At 34.1% G+C, this 21,960-nt stretch overlaps 1 protein-coding gene and 2 long non-coding RNA genes across 11 annotated transcripts in view; 1 reads left to right on the forward strand and 2 right to left on the reverse strand.

The window, feature by feature from the left end:
• LOC143258213 (cuticle protein 10.9-like) overlaps positions 1 to 8,833 on the reverse strand; it is a 44,949-nt gene extending 36,116 nt beyond the window's left edge. Inside the window, exons 1-2 of one of the 8 annotated variants that reach the window (XR_013032201.1) lie at positions 1,233 to 1,334; positions 648 to 710 (exon numbers count right to left, since the gene is read on the reverse strand). Coding sequence is in view for 2 of the 8 variants with exons in the window: in XM_076517209.1 (XP_076373324.1) it covers positions 8,750 to 8,773 (24 nt within the window). In the remaining 6 variants the exon portion in view is untranslated. Of the gene's footprint in view, positions 1 to 647; positions 711 to 1,232; positions 1,342 to 8,749 lie in introns of those variants that run through there. The other 7 variants (XR_013032203.1, XR_013032199.1, XR_013032198.1 and 4 more) reach the window with 7 other exon arrangements.
• On the forward strand, positions 2,766 to 7,094 carry LOC143258214 (uncharacterized). Its single transcript, XR_013032204.1, has 2 exons — positions 2,766 to 2,890; positions 5,933 to 7,094. It is a non-coding gene; the product is annotated as an uncharacterized LOC143258214 (long non-coding RNA).
• Positions 8,834 to 12,625: 3,792 nt separating the features above from the next.
• LOC143257140 (uncharacterized) lies at positions 12,626 to 20,161 on the reverse strand. 2 transcript variants are annotated; one of them, XR_013031700.1, is made up of 3 exons: positions 20,100 to 20,161; positions 14,119 to 14,452; positions 12,626 to 13,422 (listed from the first exon to the last, which is right to left on the reverse strand). It is a non-coding gene; the product is annotated as an uncharacterized LOC143257140 (long non-coding RNA). The 2 variants fall into 2 exon arrangements; XR_013031699.1 differs by lacking the exon at positions 20,100 to 20,161 and adding an exon at positions 15,091 to 15,160 and having other exon boundaries at positions 12,629 to 13,422.
• Between the last annotated feature and the right edge of the window lie 1,799 nt (positions 20,162 to 21,960).

The raw sequence follows: 21,960 nt of genomic DNA on the forward strand, positions 1-21,960 counted from the left end.
TATAATTTTGTTGAATTTGCTGAGAATTTCTCAAAAATCTCACTGTTTCCTCGATTTGGTTATAAAATTATTTTTTTCTTGAACGTAACGATATTATTTTCTATCTAGTTTCCATTTTAAAGTTGACAGCACCAAACATGACACTAATTTTAAAGAATTTTTTTTACCACAGTGAAACCTAAATAAGAATTCTGTTGTTTGAACTAGAAGCTAATTGTCCCCTATATTAGAGTTGTTTAATATTACAATAAATAATAGCAATTCAGCGAAAACAGTGTTATGATTCCATATTAATTTTTTTATTGACATTAAAATTGCCATATCTCTCATTCCTTTATGTGTTTTTAAAATTTTTGTTAGATCTTCCCAAAACCGTATGTGTATATTACATTATGTATATGTCACTCTAAGCTCAAATTTTTGCGACTTACAAACGCAATCATTTTAAGAAATGTATTTGCATATTAAGGAATATATGTTTAATTTCGGATTATCGTTTTGGGGATTTTCAAGTTATTAGACATTATTTTATTATTTCTTCAGCAGAATATGTAAATGTTAAGGAATATGAAAAAAATATTTATATTTTTATTTAACCACCATCATCTGAGTCTTTACAACCATTACTAATAAATTTTCTTACTTACTGGATCAGAAGAAATTTTTTCTGTATAAACCACCTTCAGATACAGCTAGAAATATCAGAACAACTAGATGCAAAAAGATAAAAATATCGTCGTTATGTGGGACAAACATACACAAACATCAAAATATACAGAGTTGAATGATTTATTTCTAGGTTTGTGTAGTAATGGATTATTCTAGGACTAATTATTAAAACATACTCCTTACAGTCTCATGATATTACATCAAATGTAAGTCTTTCCATACAATATCAAATGTAGTAGGCTCTTTACATTATATCAAATGTGTTAATAATTCATCGTCACATGTGGCAGGGTATAGAGTTAGTGTTTCAAACATATCGTTTTCTTAAACGTAAGGAATATAAACATAATAATTGGTGTCCACAAGGGAGCAAGGGTCGCTTGCATCAATCGAAAATGACAAACAATTCTTTCTTAATTCATTAAGAATATAGATTATATTGATTTAGACTTTCTCCCCCCCCACACCGGTGAAATTATCACCGGATGTAGGTTCTTTGCTACATTCGACTTGCTATGGTTTGGTCACAGAATTGAACTATTAACATAGACTCCTATTCATACCTGAAACATTTCTCTGTCTTTAAACGTCTGGAACTGGACGAGTACTGGTTGTATTTGTCACGCATACAACAGCCTGTGTGACTTTTATACCTACGTTGGTAAATCGTTTGATCTAACGTCACAGGCTTTACCACACTCTAAATAAAAGTTGTTCATTTCGACTACCAGGGCATAGTCACGTCTATTTTCTGCTTTAGAGATATCGTGGTCGCTGTCAACTTGACTATCTAAAATGTATCAATTTGTAGTCGTGGATATGATTATTAAATAGTAACGATGATCTAGTACCTGTTTGTTTTGGAATTTCGCACGAAGCTATTCGAGGACTATCTGTGCTAGCCGTCCCTAATTTAGCAGTGTAAGACTAGAGGGAAGGCAGCTAGTCATCACCACCCACCGCCAACTCTTGGGCTACTCTTTTACCAACGAATAGTGGGATTGATCGTCACATTATAACGCCCCCACGGCTGGGAGGGCGAGCATGTTTGGCGCGACTCGGGCGCAAACCCGCGACCCTCAGATTACGAAGCGCACGCCTTAACGCGCTAGGCGATCTAGTACCAGTCAGTTTGAATGACTGTTAGTCAATTTAAGCAATTAGTCAGTTTGACTACTTCCCAGTCAGAATGACCATGCCCCAGTCTGTTTGACAACTTCCCAGTCAGAATGACCGTGTCCCAGTCTGTTTGACCATTTCCCAGTCACCTTGACTACTTCATAGCAGCACTGCTATGCTAGTCTTAAGGACTACTTTGTGGTCAGGAAGACCAACACCATAGTCAGCATTAACTCATGAATTGACACTCTTAATGTTTCTTATAGCATTAAGGCGCCAGTCAAGCTGTATACATGCATTTTGTTCCATAAATACAGCAACTGAAACGTGACCAGGGCTAAACTTTGCAAGAATTTATTTATTTATTTATTTCTTTTTTTTTTTTGGTGGGGAGAATAAATTTCTTTCACACAAAATAAATCCTATCTAAATAAATCTTATTTATTCACCACTATTATTTCTTCACTGTTTTATTTGACAATTGTGTTTTTATATTGTTGTGTGCGTGTGTTGGAATATTCGAATATGACATCCAATAATAAATACATTTATTATCACAATCCACAATGATCTAAGTTATGACTGAAATAAGCTTTCCCCCAAGTGGTTAACACTCGCGCTGACACTACACGTCCGGAAAATGCATCCGATTCGTCTACTGGTCCGCAGCACAAATCGAGTACAAAAGGAAAGCAGCTACATAAGGCGTGAGCGAGACTATCTCTTTTCCAGAGGGGTATACCAAGTCGAGTTTACCAAGGCGGGAGTTACTTGTGCAAGGAGGGCTGTAGGTGTTATTTGTGGAGAGAGGTTCATCATTCCTCAAGATGGTCGAGAGGGAATTTAGGGGCTCACATACAACAATACATACACAGGGGGGGGGGGGGGGAGGGAGTTAAGACGGCCCAGTCCACTCCTTAGCGGCAGCCGAAGGTAGGAATGGTACTATAAACCCAAAGGGGGGCGGGGTGGAGAAATCACACACAGCAATATTTTGTCGCACATTCGAGAATTACATATAACGTTTACATATGACCGAAACTTGTACTGACATTGCACAATTGCCATGCAACCGCGCAGATGACGGAAAGAAGAAATCCAGGTAAATATTAATCGTTTATATCTTATTTTCCTATACTATGTTTCAATAAAACAATACAAGAATACGAATGTTTAACTTTCTAGATTAGCTGAAGTGATTTCATCCGTATTTTTTGTACAACTCGTTATGTGTAAACAAGGATGGTTACCCGTTACATTTTGTAGGTCTGTACTACTGTAGTCTAGTAGTGGTAGAGTAGGAATATTTATATTTAGGTAATGCTTTGAAGCAAGTATGAAATCGAAAACATTCCCCAGTCTTGACATCACAAATGCACATATTTGGTATCTTGAATGCATATCTTGTGGTAGAATCAAAAGCCCACAGTGATTCATGTTGCTGCTCTGTTAAATTTAGCGCCAACTACACCGCTGCTAAAAAGATTTGTTACGGCTATCGCTACACAGATGAAAGTTGTATACTCATTAAAAGAGACCTCGTCTGCTATTATTTTATAGACCTTTGATAACGAAAGATGACATACGATAATACGTAAATAATAAATCCTTATTTTTAATAAATAAGCAGAGCTACAAATGCAAAAGCGTACACATTTTATGCGACGTGTGTATTATGGGGGGATCCATTGACACAGCCAACAATGGAGTTACAAATGGGGGTGGCAAGACAAATCATTTGAAAACAGCAAAAAAGTGAAACATATATTGTGTTTAATCTGTGTTTCTTTAATTTAATATTACCAACTATCTAAAAATCTCTTTAGGTACAAAATGTATTTAAATTTTAAACTCTATACTTTGAAATCGAATGGTGCGAGATAGGAGCCAGCGTCAGGCCGTACACTATGAATAGAAGGCCTGTGATCCTGCAAAATATTCCCCCAACCCCCTCTCCCTTCTTTGCTCCCAGGAAACTTTCTCAGACTTTGGGTCCCTCCCATAATCCATACCACATCCATACCGGTGAGAGAAATGTAGGATCCGGGGGATATTGTATCGAGTCATGAACAACCGAGTTGTGTAGTTAAAATAATAAACATTGTATACCCTTACTAAAATCGGGGGATACCATGGATCACGCATCAGTATGCGTTTGCAGAGATATCCTTGTGTTCACTCTACAGTCTACAATTCCTTTCGGATTTCTGTCCAATTTGGTGAATATGTTAGTTAGGTCGAGGTCTGGCCAATGTTTTTGGCCACCCCCCCGAGGGGTTGTGGCAAGAATTTGCATTTTGAAGTACGTTTAATCGCTAGATTGAGGGCAAGTCCGATGATACACCGTCGGTTCGTGGGCGACCGACATTTGCTTGTTGTTATTGTTGAAATTTATCATTAAATTTAGTTAAATAAATGATACATTTTACGCTCCAGAATGAAAACCCGTGATATTTGGATGCATGTCTTGCATGATATTTATTAATAGACACTGTGAAGTTTGGTAAACTTTGGAGTTAAACATGGCAGAACAGCCAGAAGCTTTCAATATTTTCCCTTGCATTAAATGTAATTATAAGGTTAGGCATTTTAACAAGTTTCTTTCACATTTTTCTTTGGTTCATGAGCATGATTCTGGATTTGTTGTCCCATTTGGGGTTATTGGATGTGAAAGACCATTCAAAAGCATCAGATGTTTGAAAAGATACATAAATAAAAAGCATGGATGGCTTGCTACTACCAGTATGCATGATATTGAAGCTGGTGGTGAATGTGTCGAGTACTTTATAGAACAGAGGTATAAAAACTCTGACAGTGATGAGCCAGTTGATGGTAATAAGGAGATGGTTTTCACAGACAAGCGAAGAACCTTAGTTAAAACAATTCTGCAGCTGCGTGAAAATGAGAAAAAAATACTTACAAAACTACAAGTAATGTTTTAAATTTGTCCTGTTCTATTATGGCTGCCAAAGATGAAAATTTATTCCAAACCATATAAAGAACATTGATCAGTGAGTATAGTTGCAGTGATGGAAGTTTGCAAGAAAGAAAGTCTTGACTTTCATTCCATGTTTTAAAATTTCACTGACCACAATAATTTCCAGTCTTACATTGAAGATAATTTGGTTCTTGAAAACATTGGTATGGAACATTCAAATTCAGAGGTGCACCTCTTGTTGTTGTTGCAGATAATTTGGAAAGCCATGCTACTGAAGGGTTTCTTGAATCAATTTCTGCACTTAGATCATATAGATTCTGCATGGTAACTCGGAATGATTTAAGAAAGTTGACTGATATTTAAAAATGTTCAGAGAGATCTATTGCATCCTGTAATTACTAAGTTGCAATGGTCGAAGCTGAACCGACTTTGTCAAGTACATATGGGGTTAAAAAAAGATCGCCCCTGAACATTCTGCAGCAATTTCATGTGACAAATGCTCTACCACCTGATATATTACATTACCTTTTTGAATCTGGCTTGGTGTCAGAAATTTTAGTTTTACTCATAGATCAGTATGTCTTGTCTGGATACTTCAGCCTTCAGTACCTTGCAGACAGAGTGAAGGAGTTCCACTACAAAGGAACTGATAAAATCAATAGGCCTGAGATTGTTATTTTGTATCATATTAATATGTATCATGCATATTTGCACCAAAATTACCTCTATCATCACCATCTATTGAGGTCAGACTAATTATATTTGCTTTCACCTTTTAAAGGCGACTATTTGTTAGGGAAAAACCAAATTACTTATTTAGCTGCTTTATACCAGTCCTGCTGATGTTAAATATATGGAAATTTAATATATCTTTTTGGTGTTTTGTAGTTGTTCTTCAATGACAACTTTTCTGCATGTGTATACGTATAAATCATTTTTGATCAGAACAATACTTTTAGATACCAGAGAGATGGCTTTATCCTACCACATTACCTACAATGAAAAAAAAATGAGAATACATTGTCGAGATGAACTCGTACAACTAATTTATTAACCAGTATGTGTATAACTTTCAGTTTCTCAGAGTAAACCTGAAAAACGCCAAAAGTGGTTTAAAAGAAATACTGTTTAAAATAATTATAGTTATACCAGGGCAGTTTTGTTATTCATTCTCAATAAAAATAATTCTGTCAATTCTAATTGCAGGAGCTGTGGAGGATGAGACTTCGTCAGAAATTCCAGAATAATAGAAAGCGAAAGAATTCATCATTGCCTTGAGTCCAAGAAAGAAAGAAAAAGATGAAAACTGTAACAGATGAAACCCCATCTCCAAACCACATCTCAGAACAGAGGCTATATGGATTAAAGCAATACTTGTGTAAAAAGCCAGTGGGTGGATGAAACTTCCACCGACAAACACAAGAAATAGATGAAAACTCGTCTACATTTCAGAAAAAAGGGTGATATTTGTAAAGTGGACTTGCTTATGGACAAAACTCTGCATGATCGTAGGAAACTGGTCATTGACACCACTCCTGTCAATGAACTTATAGAGCATTATCCTTTCATTGTGGCATCACCAGCACAGCTATTGAATAAATTTAAGCGGCTAGGAAATGATGCAGAAGGTGTCCAACTTTCTTTCTCAATATAAGGACTCCGTAAATTCTCACTTGCAGCACAGAAACATATCACCAGAAAATAATCCATTGCTAGCATTTCTTATGAAACAGTCCTCACACATGCCTGATGTTACATCTAGTATTGCCATTCTTGGTATCCCTTTTCTTCTAAAAGAAAGTGAAAGTATCATGGTGAGTACTGAAGTTAGGGAACCTACTGAGAGTGGTATATACATTCAATGTGGTTCAATTTCTCAGTTTTGTGATCAGGAATTCAAACTATATGTTGATGGCTTTGTTATTTGTGCCACTAAAGATTTTGTGGAAGCATTCACTATGTATGTAGGGAGTTTTTTATATCTTTAACTTTGCATTTCCAGTAAAACTCAAGTTGTTTTGAAGCTCTATGATGAGTCCAGGAAAATAACCAAATCTGAAAAAGATGCAGACAGATGTGTTCTTCAGTTGCTTGATCTCTTGAATGTCAAAAAACATAGCAGCGGGAAATCTGTCAAAACTTCCAAAGGTAAAGGAAGAGGAAAGTGTTCAAAGCCATAAGGTTATATTAGATCTGGTAATAGTAACTTGTCATGTGTATTTGATACAGGGTGAATTTTCAAAAAACCAAGTGTAAAGTTCAGTTGTTTATTTTCAAATTGTTGCTGCATTTTGAATTTTATTTTGGTACATGTATATTGATGTACACTTGTGTTCAGTTTAGAATAAAATGGTGCTACTAAAATGCATTTTATATTTTTCAGGATGATGGCAGGTTACTGGGACTTAGGCTGAATCATCAGATGGCTGCGGGGTTGACTGCTCAGTGATAGTTCTGCTGACCACAACTGACTGAAAATGGTCTCTTTGCCTAACAGTGGCATTGCAGAGGTGGTCCTGACCGGGTCAACGTGACTTATCTTCCATGGTCGTTGGATCGTCATAATGACAACAGTCAATTGTTAGTGGATGGTCATAATGACAACCGCTCCTTGGACGAATAGGATCATACTGACCATGTTATGACTACTCTGTAGTGGTTTGCAGGTAGGCAATGCGACTATTGTCAGGTAGTCAGCATTGGTCAGAATGACTACCTAACGAAATTCATAACGACTATCATAGAGCAGTCAAATTTATTACCTGCCAGGTATCCCTGACACCATCACCTGACTATTTTCCGACTACACAATAGTAAAAAATGACTAATATTTAATAGTCATATTAGGTAGTTATCGATTTTAGCGACTACTTGGAGAGTTTTTTGGCACCGCTTGACTACCTGATTTACTATTCAAAAGTCGTTGCCTTGACTAGTTCTTATTTTGAGTGTAACAAATAAAGTTCCATATCCATAAAATTGAAGACAATTTCAGATCTCGAGTTCTAGTTTACAGTGTTATACCCCCCGACAACCTTGGAGAGCAAAACCGTTTTCGGTTTCAATTATGACACGGTGGAGTTTGAGATAGGTCTATTTGATTACAAGTTAGACAATGAAGGAAAGTTGTCAAAAACAACAAGAGAGTCTATAAAAATAGTTTAACCGTTTTTCGATTTTCAGATATTGCGATAATACTGAAACATTTCATGTGGAAATTTTAATAAAATATATAATTGTTATGTATTTACACAAACGCACTTTCTGGTGTAATTATATACAAACACTGGTCGTAAAACAACTGAAAACAATAAGATCTTATTACATTACTGAATATGATACTTAAACAGAACTTTAATGCTGTGAAAACAATTTAATAACGATAAGGGAATTGTCTCGTAAACTAAGTAGAGTATATATTAATTTTCAACTTGTCTGTGTATTTCAAGTCCCATGTAAGCCATCTTGTGTAAATATATTTACGTATGTTATTTACAGATTTAGTGAACTAATTAATGATGTACATGCATACAGTAAAAGATGTCACAGAGGTAGTTGAACAATTGATTAAGAAAAAGTTATTTTAGAACTTTAGTTAGACCTTGTGACTTTTATATGTCTAAAGATGAACGTTACATGAAAAACATGCAGAGGATTTAGTTTCAGAACATTACAAGGATAATGTTAATGTACAGCTTTATATCTGTAACGCATGAGTTATTAAAGCTATTAGAAAGAAATATAATATTATTTTCAACTAACACGAAGAGAAATAGTGACAAACAGTACATAAAACATTATACCACCTCCATAAGCCTAAAATGTTCAAAGTATTTAAAGTTATATTGCATAGAATATTACATAACCACCGTAGGCCTCACATATGCAGAAAATTTAAACTGACATTACATAAAATATTACATATCACTACAGACCTAAAATATCCAGAATATTTAAACTTAGATTGCATATAACGTTAAACCATCACATTAAGCCTAAAACATCCAAAGTATTTAAACTTACTTCTGAGAGAGAGAGAAGTCTCATCTTTATGTTTTACATCATTTCCAGTGTCAGTTTACATTGTTAACAATATCGCTGTATTAAGCATTTCCTGTATCAGTTTATTTTGGTACAAGTTTTGCTGAGATAATTATATATTATCTCAGTAACAATCCTTCTGTCAATCAGTTCCTGTTTTAGTTCATTATTTCAACAATTTTGCTGTTTTAAACGTTATCTGTATTAGTTTATTTTGGTACAAGTTTCATTGTGCTAACCGTTTGTTATTTTAAATGATTTTTGTTCCGATTATCACAGCGATGATTTAATATTTTAATCACAGATATAACGAGTAACGTTATTATTTGCTTAAAATATGGTATGCCAGACATGTGTTGGAGATAATAATAGATTATTGAGAGAAATTTCTATTTGCATTCGCTAATACTCTAAGCCGTACACATATCGCTGCTTTATCTAGTGACGTAGCCATGATGTCATATGTGTCCATATTGTATACCAATTTGTGTTTTCTTTTTTCGAAAAATGAAAAAAAAATTCAACGTGCATTTATTTGAATTGGCAAACACAAGACAAAAATTTAAATTTTTAAAGCGCTACCTATCGGAATCATAAATATAAATAATATATGATTATATTTGATGTAGCGTAACGATGATTAACTATAATACTTGAAGCAAACGTAGATAACTTAATTATTGTTCAAATGAAATAACAATATTTTATGGTTATTCTAGTGTTTCCACACACTTCTGAACATACGACTTATCTGTCGCAGCCATGAGAGGGACAAAAATGATCTACCCCTCGTCCGTAACAATTATCCCTCGCGGGCACGTTAAGAGAAGGAAGAGAGACAAAGATAATTGATAGCAGTATTTATGCATGCCTTCTGAACTGAAATTGTTTATCAACATATGCTGCTGGTTATAAGATAAGCACGTCTTTCGAACTTTCTATCTATATAAAATATGAAAAACATAATGACCACAGGTGATCGGAAGTAGTTGAAATTATAATGGTATTAGTTTCGTTCCCTCACTGAGAATCAGCCTAAAATCATATCAGAAACGAACAGTGATTACATTACGGGTATTGGGACCCGGTATCTAGTGTTGTAAGTCTGCAGTCATACAGCTGTGTTGGAGAAAAGAAAACACTTTTCTTTAGAAATAAACATGTTAGAAGTTAAAGACAAAAGTTTCCGTGGTAATTTGTGATATAAGATACATAATTAACAAACTGTGTGATAAAAATTCAGTTTATCTGTACCTGTATTTTATAAACACTAATTCTTTACTCGAAAGCCATCTTATTCAACACATGTTAAAACGGAAATAGCAGAGGTCTCAAGACTTAAGAATAGCCATTCGTAATTTAAAACTGCTGAGTAGAGGATGGTCAATTAGTCAAAAGTACCCGGCGTCTTTATTGTTTTATTCCAATCTCATACCTGGCTGGTGGTCACGTTTATAATGCCTCTTAAGCTGAAATTAGAAGCGAATTTGGAGAATTAGCGAAACAGAGTTTGAACTATCACATCATCAGTCAACTATACTAATCACTGAAGTGATTATCAGCCAAGAATCAATTATTTACAAGAGGGGGAAGATAAAAGTTATTTTATAATTGGAAGTAATGGCTATCAACATAAACAGAATAACCAATTACGCACAAGAGGGAAGATGAAAGAAATTTCCTCTCTGAAAGTAATGGCTATCAGTATAAACAGAAGAACAAATTATTCACAACGGAGAATATAAAAAATAATTTTACATCCGTAAACACATTATTCATGTGAGAGAAGATAATAAAGGGGTAACTAAAAGCATGATTAAAGTTGTTTTTTTCTCAGGTTAAACTGCCACCAGTCTTGAATTAATGACCGGTTGAACATTCCACCTCGCGAATGTCACCCGAGTCTTTCAAACAAATACCTGGTTGATTGTCATTTTTATAGAACGCTTGCATTAGAAAATCTCAATACTGTTTCAGCAGCATCACGTTTCGAACCCTGGACTCTTCGATGGGCAGCTTCTAAACTCTAACCGTTAGGCCACGCTCAGACCATATGTTTAGAACGTTTCACGGTATTGTCAGATAAAATAGCATATTTGAACAAAATATTAAAAAGTACTTATAACTGTATTTCGTTTCTCACTTTCCATTAAATGTTCGCTCATTTTTACTCTTTATTCTGATCTTATGGCCGTCCTTAACCTAATTAGAAAGGCAAAAAAATCGAGAAATTATTACATCTTATTAGTTGTTTGTTCTCATACGAGTAAAACGTTAATACATTTATTGTATTTAATATTCACGTGTGTTTACCCACACAATATTCCGTCAATTAACCTGCTATATTTTTATCACTAAAACATTAGTTGAAGAGTTTATAAGATGTGAAAATGAACAGTATCATAATATATAACAGCTACACGAGCAGCTTAAGTAAACAATACCTTAAAGTATAGAGCTATACGAACAGGCTAAATAAACAGTTCCCTAAATAATACAAGCTACAGGAACTATCTACATAAACAGTACCCTAAAGTATACCAGCTACACGAACAATATAAATAAACTGTATCTTAAATAATAGCATATATACATATAGCCGAGGTTTGTATTGTGTAACTTCTAGAAGACTGAAATTTTGAAGAAAATGAAATCTCTCCTCTTGTAGTTGGTATCTGATATTTCTTGAGTAAGATATTATGAAGCTGTACACGTACAGGTAGTTTAGTGTTTATAAGTTGATAATTACATTATGGTTGTGTCCTCGCTCTGTCTAAGTTGCAACCTAATAATTGTGATAAAGATGTAAATAGGATAGGTTGTTTGTTTTTGAATTTCGTATAAAGCTACTCGGAGGCTATCTGTGTTAGCCGTCCCTAATTTAGCAATGTAAAACTAGAGGGAAGGCAGCTAGTCATCCCCACCCACCGCCAACTCTTGGGCTACTCTTTTACCCAGGAATAGTGGGATTGATCGTCACATTATAATGCCTCCACGACTGAAAGGGGGAGCATGTTTGGTGTGACTGGGATTAGAACCCGCGACCCTTAGATTACGAGTCGAATGCTTTAACCCACCTGGCCATGCTGGGCGAATTAGGATAGGTAATCATGACTCCAGACACGTCCAGCTCCACTCTCTACTTAATAAAGTGAAACTATATAAGTGTTCGTTGAAAAAAACGGCAGAAAGCAAGAAAAGCTTTAGTTAAATGAGAACTATAAAAACGATTCGTTGACTTTAGCAGTTAAGCCTTTCCATTTTGATATTCCACTCCCTATACAAAATCGTTCGCTATACGATTATTTATAAATATATTTGATGTAAAAATGTTGGACTTTTCATCGCAATAAATCATTTGATCAACTTCGTTTTTTTCTTTTAAAGAAATTGTAATATTTTTATTTTGTTTCTTTTTCAAGTTTTTGAAGTTAGGCTATTTATTCCTGTTTTACTTGTGATTTAAGGCATTCGGTTTCAACATAAACCTTTTTTTTTTAATTTTACAGTTTGAAGAAACTATCCAACATTATTTAATCCCTGCTTTACTGACCTTATGAAGACCTGTTAACTTTATTTATCTGGACTACATCCCCGTTCATTATTTATTTGGAAGCTGTTCTCGGGTATTTTGACAATACTAATGTGTTACCCCGATCACAGAAATTTCTTGTACGTCTAAACCAAACTGGCCGGTTGAGTTTTATTATTTACTTTATGAGTTGATATTTCATATGTGTCTCTTCTTTACTTATAATAATTTCTCCTTTGTTTATATATAAATCCAAGACTTTAATTTTTGTAATGGAATCGTCAACAAAGTTTAAAATCCCAAATATTAACTTTAAGAAATGTAACTTTAGTTTTATTTAACTTCTAAGGAAGGAGTATTTTGCATAAAACATTGTTATAATTTTCACCGTTAAGTAATCAAACAATTAATCAACAAATTTACATTTATTTACACATTTTTATTTATAAATCACATTTGTTTTTGTTCTTGTCCAACATGGAGTTCCAGTAATCCACAAAGTTCCCAGTTAGTAATAGGTAACACTGAGATTAGCTTCAGCTTTAAGAGAATTTGCTTCGAAAATCCTCAATTATATATGAGAGGAAAAGCAGACAGCAAATGAAGTATTGATAGAATATATAAACCAGTAAAATGTTATTTAAATACAACAATATTTGTATTATTATTGATTATTTAACTAAGCACTGAGATACACAAAAACATTTCCATAAAGTTTTACTATAAATTCACCAAGTTATTGCCAAGGTCTGCTATTTGGAACAGGGTGTTTTGGATAACCACAAACACCACCACAAGGGATTCCGTATCCAGGGCGTTGCCTAGTTGGGTAATAAGGAGGTGGAACAGTAGCAGAGGACTAAAAGTTGATGTCAGCAGGACTTTCACTCTTGGTACCTGGTTCGTTGGTGTATACTTGAGCTTAGAATCCTTGAGGACCAGCAGTGTATTGGACTTTCCTAAACCGTCCATCTGGGTCAGAAAACTTGTTAGATCCTTTTACTTGACCATATTAATCTCCAACCTCCTGCCGTACAATAAAAGCCCCGTCGGCGGGTGCAATATTGCTAAATGAATGGGTTGTAAGGATTAAAGGGTACACTTGTTGTTGGCCGTAACGTCCCTGCGTGAAAACATGGAACTAATCTATATCTATACGTAATAAAAATATTGTTGATTCTATGTTCGTTACAAGCGTTTTCTTCAAATGGTCTGTTTATACGTTGTCTGTTTATTACCATGTTTATTTTTATGTGTATCTAATGTCATTTAAACTATAAACTTGATTTTTCGATTCTTTTTAAACATAAAATAAAACATTTCCTTACTGTTTTCGGTTGTTTATCAATTGACGGATTTAATTATGAAAAGATAACCTATAAATCAAGAGATATTAGTTATTTGCTTATCCAGATGGATTAGTGAAATATATATCAAATACAATTTTACTGAAATAAACATTAAACAAAGATTTACTGAAATCTACTTCAAGAGAAATAGTAGTAATAATCAAAGTAAAGACAGCATTAGTATTTGGAGCGTACATTCTCCAGATCATTTTAATTTCCTAAACGGAAAAAAATCACTTCCTTTTTTGAACTTATGGTGTTTAGGTGAGCAAATTCAGTTCCCTATTAGCAAATAAAGAACTTATTTCAACACTGATGGATGAAGAACTAAAGTTGGTAAATTGTGTAACAAGTTCCACCAAACTAGAGTTTCTCCAAAATATTAATACATTTGTATGACAAACATACATATCTCTGGTTCCACTTAAAAATGTAACTACACAACTATATATCAAATTGTAACTACTTACTTCTCGTTCACCACTAATGAATCCGTCTGCTGGTCCACCTCCCGCACCAAAAGAGTCCACTTACTGCTAATCCTTCAGTACAGAACTGTCCACTAGCAGCTTCTCAACTTCCAGTACCAAACTCTCCACAAACTCCAAATACCCCACCACTTAACTGTCTATCTCTCCAAAATCCTCTTCCATCAAAATGCCCATCAGTTCCCAATCCTCTACCACCAAAGCAGCCACCAGTTCCTAATTCTCCACCACCATACTGTCCACCAGCTGTTAATCCTCCCCTTGCCCCAAGGAATCCACCTTCACATACAGCTAGAAATCCCAAAACCGTCAAGATCTGTAGAATGTAAAGAAAAGTTTATAACGCAAATAATTTTGTTCAATATGCTGAGAATTATTCAAAGACATTAGTCTTTTCTGAATATGTTGATAAAACATTTTTTCTTGAACGTTACGATATCATTTTCTACCAAGACTCCATCTTATATAGTCTAGAGAAAATATGGTTCCTTTTTTAAAGTGTTTATTCTAAGATATTGAAATCTGAATAAGTATTGCGTTATTTGAACTAAAAAACTAACTTACGCTTTCTTAGAGTTTTTTGATATGATAAGTTTTGTTTTTGGAGAAATAAGTCCGTGTTTGGGTCAGAGAATCGCTTGTTGATGATTGTATACCAGTCAACACAAAGTTAGCACAGAAAAAGAAACTTCGTGTCTTTTAAAAACATTTCTCTGTATATTTCAACTCTTCCTAACGAAAAATTTACTTTAACGGTTTAGAAACTTCTATGTAAAGTTATTACACAGGCGGGAGTAAAATTAAAGATAAAATAATGAAAATATTTAACATGAACAACGTCCTTATATCTTATATAATACATCATTAATTTAACAATGCTATATAACGAATAAAATACTATTTATACGATTCATGTTAACATTACTTACAAGGAAAGTTGTAACGTGTACTTACTCTAATCATGCTCCCTGATTTGGATAACTTTGAAAATGGAGCAAGTCGTAGCAGAAGAACTGTTGGTTGGTGTTGTGATTTGTTGTTCAGTTTAGAGAGAGAGTGAAGAGTTCTCTCTCCAACTGGGGTGTTCAGGAACTTTGTTTTATTGTATTCGGATTGTTATTAGGATTAAGTGGTGGGTTTCTTTTATACGATAATAAAAATTATGTTATTATTCTTGAGTTTTGTTGACGTCACCAGTGATTAACCAATGAGCGTTTCTTACACCATAAATAATTGTGTAATAAACTCAATGGTCTAATTTCTGGTTTTCTCAAACAGCCTTGGTTTGAAACATCTATGTTTCTTCAGTTTGAAAAGCGTGTTTGTTAAAAAAACAATGACCGACTTTCTTCTCTGATTGTGTGTGATAAAAGACAGGTTTTAGTGATTACGAATCTCAAACAATAAGTAGCTATATAACGTTATAAAATTCATATAATCTCATGTCTCTTACGGGTTGTTTATGAAGAACTTATTAGCCTCGATAAAAAATATATGAACCTCTTTGAAAATCTTATTAAAAACCACGAGGTCACATGATACTCTATCAACGTTCATTGTTGACATCTTTAATAATGATCCATTGACCCCTTTGACGTTATTTAACAATATTAGCTATAAATCTTTATTCTATTACGTTATGTTCATGTGACATAATTTTTATATCTGTCGATAAGCCTTACAATCTGGGATACTCAATAATTACGAAAATGTCTTTAAACATTAATTTTTAAGGTGTGTAATCGTGCTAGAAAACATAATCCAACGTCTTACCTTTCGTGTACCAGCATTCATAATTCATGACCTTGTGCTATTAACAACTCGTATATCGAATCAAGAAAATGATATAAAAATAATTAATCAGACCGTATTGTATCGTGTTAACTTCCACAAGGGTGGAGTTTAAACTTTGATCTCGGTTAAACGTTATTCGTTCTTCGATGCTTCAGAGCTACAAACGTTGATGCAGGTGTTCGATCTCTGTAGTAGATATTTCATCTTATACATTCTATTTGGTTAAGAAGTCGTTGTTTTTTAATTTCTGAAATGAAGACGAATAAAGAGTAGATTTTTTATTAGCTTATTACCAGGGACGTAGATTTTTTACACCCGATGGGGGGGGATGATTTTTGCAACCACTTTTGTGGACTGTTCAATTTGCAAGTTGGTAATATCTGATTACGTGAACCTGAAAGCTGTAAACATGCAGTCACAGAGTAATTTTGTTGTCACGATACTTGCATGTATACTTAGACCTACTGACTGATACTTACAAAGTATCGCTTTGATCGAAAAGTTTAGAAGCATGCCTATATTAAAGATGTACATTTCGGCTACTGAAAAAGCCTACATCTAGGCCTAATTATGTGATTCGATTGGTAAGAACACGAGAATCACAAGAACAAACACACAATTTGTAGGCCTGTGATTTTGATGCAACAAAACAATTCAACAGACCAAACTGTAGGGGGATGATTGTATGCACCATACCCCCACCTAAAATTAAGGGGATGTATACCCCGATCTCCCAGGATCTCTCCCCCCCTGCTTATTACTCACCAGCTGGTGTACCTGACAAATGGACACAAATTATGTGGAATTACAACAGAGAGTAGTATTATATTTATATAGATGACATACAGCAGAAAATGCAATTATGTTTCTACACATCACATTTCCTATAATTTTATTTAAACATAAAATTTCTGTGATTATATGAAGACATAAAATGTTCTTATGACTGATTATATAAAATTTTCACTGTCTTACGAAATACCTAGTTTTTGTGTGTAATAAGAAATAAATTTCTCCAACTTTATGACATAATATATTTTCTGTAACTTCATTATATGATAAGTTTTTAAAACTTTATTTTACAGGTATTGTACCTTTCTTGAGAGTTTTATTACGCAACGAGTTTCTTATACTTTTATGACGTAGTGAGCTTTCTATGGCAGTAATATTTCTAGAATTTTAATATATAAGTTTTATTATATAATGTTATGATCTAATGGTATTTATTATGTTATATATGTATAATAGATTAGGATTTTATACCTGTAACTACTCGGTAACACATGGTTGTCACAAGTAAAATAAAATAGTAAGATTTTAGTTTTTCTAAAAATCGTCTGTTTTGAGAGTGACTTGAAAAAACATTTGTCCATCTAAATTCTATCGTTTTATGTTTGTGTAAAATAAACTGCAAATCATGCTGGAAAATATGAGTGTTTTGTTGAAACGCAGATTAACTGGCAATGAATAAATAAAAGTATTTAATAAACCGAGACAGGACTGGGCTGTTCTTTTGACAAAACTGGGTTGTTACCACATGTGTTAAAACTCATTCGTTACAATCTTTTATAAGACTGAAAATATTACTATCCATGCAAATAAATAATCGTTACATTCTTTGATAAATCTGAATGTACAGTGTGTTCGGAAACTCACTGTGCACTTATATATTTATTAACAGACATGTTTCAATATAAAATACAGGAGGTAAATATGAATGACAATTATAAACAATGTTGAAAGTGACCCCGTTGGCATCAATACAGGCTTGGATCATTCTTATTTTGTTTCTAAACACCGCTATTATTTGCTGGCTTGAAATAGACTGAATAGACATACGATTAAAAACTGCACAGTGACTCTCCGAACACCTTGTATTACAACTTGTGGTAGAACTAAGTCGTTACGTTTTTTGGCAAGACTGAAAATTATTGAACCTGTGGTAAGACTGAGTCGTTAAGTTCTTTGGCAAAACTGGATCGTTACAATTTGATCTGGGCTGGAGTCAAAGTGGAATAAACTTTGTGATACTACACTGTTTAGTAAGCAGTAATAATGATAAGAATAGTAATTATTGTACTATTGGTACATTTGAATATTTATGTAGGCCTTCTACTGGTAGCTCTGCACTAAGCTTCAGGGCTTATTAGGCTAAAACTCATGATTTGGCCCTGGCGTCAGAAACGGCACAGATAACTTATTGTGAAACGTTTTGTTAAAGGTGAATTTTCAACAAATTTAATAATTGCCTTAGAAACTGTACTTTGGTTAGGTATAATTCCTGTGTGGTTGCCATATTTTTAACCACTTTAGTTTTTGAGTAAAATATGAAACAAAATATGCGGGTCTTCAAACTCATGTTTCTCTCGGTCGTTCGGCTGTTTCCATGACGTTTTACAACTATGACCTAATAGTTGCCAAACACGCGTCGTTTTGTTCCTTCAGTGCTGGTGTTTTATGTAAATCTATCGGTGATTTTTTTCGGATTACATACTTTTAATCGGTTTGACATCTTGTCGTATGAACGACAACAAACGCACTCACTCCTGGTTGGCATCTGCTCGCATAAACCACACCTTGCACAAACATACGGAATATGTCATATAAATTATACATTTATGGTGAATATTAAATTAACTATTCAGACTGCTGCATCTAGTTTGATTTTATAGACAGAATTATGACGTATAATTGAAATTTATTTTGTTACGAATTATAAATACCTGGTACAATGATTGTGGAAGGGCCGAGTATTAGTTATCATAGTCGACAAAGTATAAACAAATAAAACCCAGTCTGTGATACCAATAATTTATAAACACCAGACAGGTTTTGAGATGCTTAAAATTGCACGTGAAATAATACAAACCATATTTATTGTTATGACTTAGGCTTACCATTCTTCCACTGGTGTTATGATCGACTCGCAACCGGCCTGGGCGCTATTAGTATCATTCACAGTTCCGCTACTCTCGCTCGTGGAACTGTCCTCATCACTAGAACTTGTCAGATCTGTGTTAAAAGTAACTGTTCTAGGTTCGTTCAGAGTAGGTTCGAATTCATATGGCACTACTAGGCACTGTTCAGAACACAAAGTCAAAACAGACTCCGCCTCTCCGTATGCACTGGCCATGTTTATTTACATTCAACGCGCTTGCGTTGGCGGTTTGTTTGGCAACTATTACGTCACAGTACTTTTCCTAGCGGCAAACGTACAAACTGAAATGTTCGAATTGCCGCTCGGAAAGGGCTCTTTCTGCACCGAGTTCTATGTTTCATTTATTAACATATATTTTTTATAAAAAATGTGAACCTGCAAAATTAATCAGTATGAGTAGTTCTTTTGACTGCAAAGTTTTCATTTTTCTGTAAAATTCACCTTTAAAACGAACAATTAAGAACTCAATGTTTGTGCTGACTAATAAAAATGCATTGAAGTACATTTATCTGCACCCAGCGCCCCTGTGTGCAAATAATATATATTTTAAAATCCCCACTTTGTGATGTAAAAATTATTCGCTATCTTTCTATATGGCGCTATATGAGTTGGGTTAATTTATTATAAAAGTGTAAACGGTAAAAACGGAAAGAATAAATGAATCCCTCCCAGCCGTGGGGGTGTATAATGTGACGGTCAATCCAACTATTCGTTGGTAAAAGAGTAGCCCAAGAGTTGGCGGTGGGTGGTGATGACTAGCTGCCTTCCCTCTAGTCTTACACTGCTAAACTAGGGACGGCTAGCACAGATAGCCCTCGAGTAGCTTTGTGCGAAATTCCAAAACAAACAATAAATGAACAATATCCCGACGTTTCGGTGGAGGCTCTGTTCACCTACTTAAAAAGAAACTGACTTTGTGAAGAATACCTTCAAAGTCATAGAAGTGTTTGAACAAGATTAATTATCTTATTCGCTATTATTGAAATGTTTAAAATATGAACGCGTTTATATTGGAAAAATTAGATTAATAACCACTTTCTAGGAAGGTACATATAAAAATGTTTAATTAAGCAACATAAGATATGAAGTCTAAATATCGAAAGAAATCTAAGAGATTAGCTGATGTTTGATTGGCAATTTGACTAGCCCAAGGGAAACTCACTTTAGAGAAAAGGTGTTCGCCAATACGTAAGTTAACCGATAGATAGAACATTTAGAATCATGTGCTTACCTGGAACATTGCTGTTCGCTCGAAGTTTGCTAAGAAAGATTAGACACAAAAGAAGTTCTTTGGTTGAGTGTATTAGCTGTTGGAGTTTATAAACTTTTATAGCAACTAAAAATTACGTTTTTCTTGACGTCACTGTAGTTGTAAGCCAATGAAATGAAAGGCGGAAGTTAGTATTCGAATGTCAATCACGTAAGATATGTATGTTTTATTAATTAAAGGGTAGGTACTTCTGTGGTCTACTTCATGGGCTATTTCCTTCAATGTCTTTCTCTGTATTCTTTCAACTGCACCCAGTTTAGATGTCACTTTTTCAACTCCAAGAGTAACCAAGTAAAAAAAGTGACCTACTTTATCGAATTCGAAAATTGAAGTCTTATTAAAACAGGAAAAAAGGCCTTATATAATTTCCCCAAGTGGTTACTTTAACTAGTGAATTTCTTTCTTTTATGTTTCGGGCATAAAGGTTCTGTTTGATTTTGAGCTCTGAATATTGCGTTTCCAAGAACTAAAATTGAAGGTTAAGTGAAAAGGTTTCTTCCCCAGTAGAATAATAGTTCGACCTTCAGCATTGCCGCAATAGATACATCAACAAATCAAAGCTCATACTGTGAGATTTACGGAAAGAAACACCTGTTGTGACTTATAAACGTGTTCTTGAACTGTAAAAATAAGTCATTAAACTTTTGTCATTTTTTTAGTAACATCTTTCACTATACGTGACATAAATAATTATTTATTTCAGCCTAATTTAATTCGTCAGTAAAGTTTATTTATAATTTTTTCCATGAATTTGAGAATAAACCAGAAGACAGAAACGTTATTTTATAAGCCTGGTATTTTTTAAGCTTAGAGTAACTCATTAGTGGCACAGTGGTAAGTCTGCGGACTTACAACGCTAGAAACAGGATTTTAATACCCATAGTGTGCAGAACATAAAAGGCTTATTGTGTAGCCTTGGACTTAGTTTTAAACAAAAACTAAGAATAACATTACTCTTTATATTTGTTAAAGTTACTGTTCATTGAAATAAATATCAACAATACACTTTTGACTGGAGCAAATACTAATATCACACTGTTGACTGAAACAAATAATAACAATATTATAACTTGTCCTTTCTAAACACTATTTTTATGGATATTTTGTTTGAATATTTGTAAGCTTGAACTTTTTGTCATTCGTAAACAAAGTATTTGGTTCTTTTATGTTTTAATCCACATTTATTTTAGGCTTAGTTCAGTACACTTTTCTCCTCTAATAATAACCTATTTTCATCGGTAAAACCCAAAGGTGCGCAGGATTTTACATTTGAAGAACAGAAAGATAAAATATCGTTTATTGGAGACATAATTTTTTATAATAATCAATAATAATTTTTTTTACCTTATTTCTTTTTTTCACACTATTTTAGATATAAAGAATGACACAAGAGTTATATAAATCCACTTATACGGAAGCTAGGTTGTTTTTAGATCCACAGTTTGTGCACCGTTGGTACAAAAACACAGTCCGCACTTTGGGGAAGTAGGTTTGTTAGTAACTGAAATTTGGAACGATATTTTCAGCCTGAATTCCTTTTCGGACAGGTCAAAATATAAGGTTTAGACATCCCTAAGTATAAATTACTCATCAGTATCCATAAATGGCTTTTTTTCTTTTTTGAATCTTTGAACTGAATAGTGCTACGAAATCGAAAGTGCGAAGCTTGTTTAGTGATATCGTAGCTTGAACTTTTATGATGAGTCACAACTCGGTCTTTTCGATCCGAAGCCCGCCACGCTAATCTCGGCCTCATTCCTAACTTTGTGTTATAATAAAATCTGTCATTTTAATTATCTCAATACGATTTTTCTTTTTCATT

Source organism: Tachypleus tridentatus, chromosome 7 (genome assembly GCF_004210375.1).
Source record: "Tachypleus tridentatus isolate NWPU-2018 chromosome 7, ASM421037v1, whole genome shotgun sequence".
NCBI lineage: Eukaryota > Metazoa > Arthropoda > Merostomata > Xiphosura > Limulidae > Tachypleus > Tachypleus tridentatus.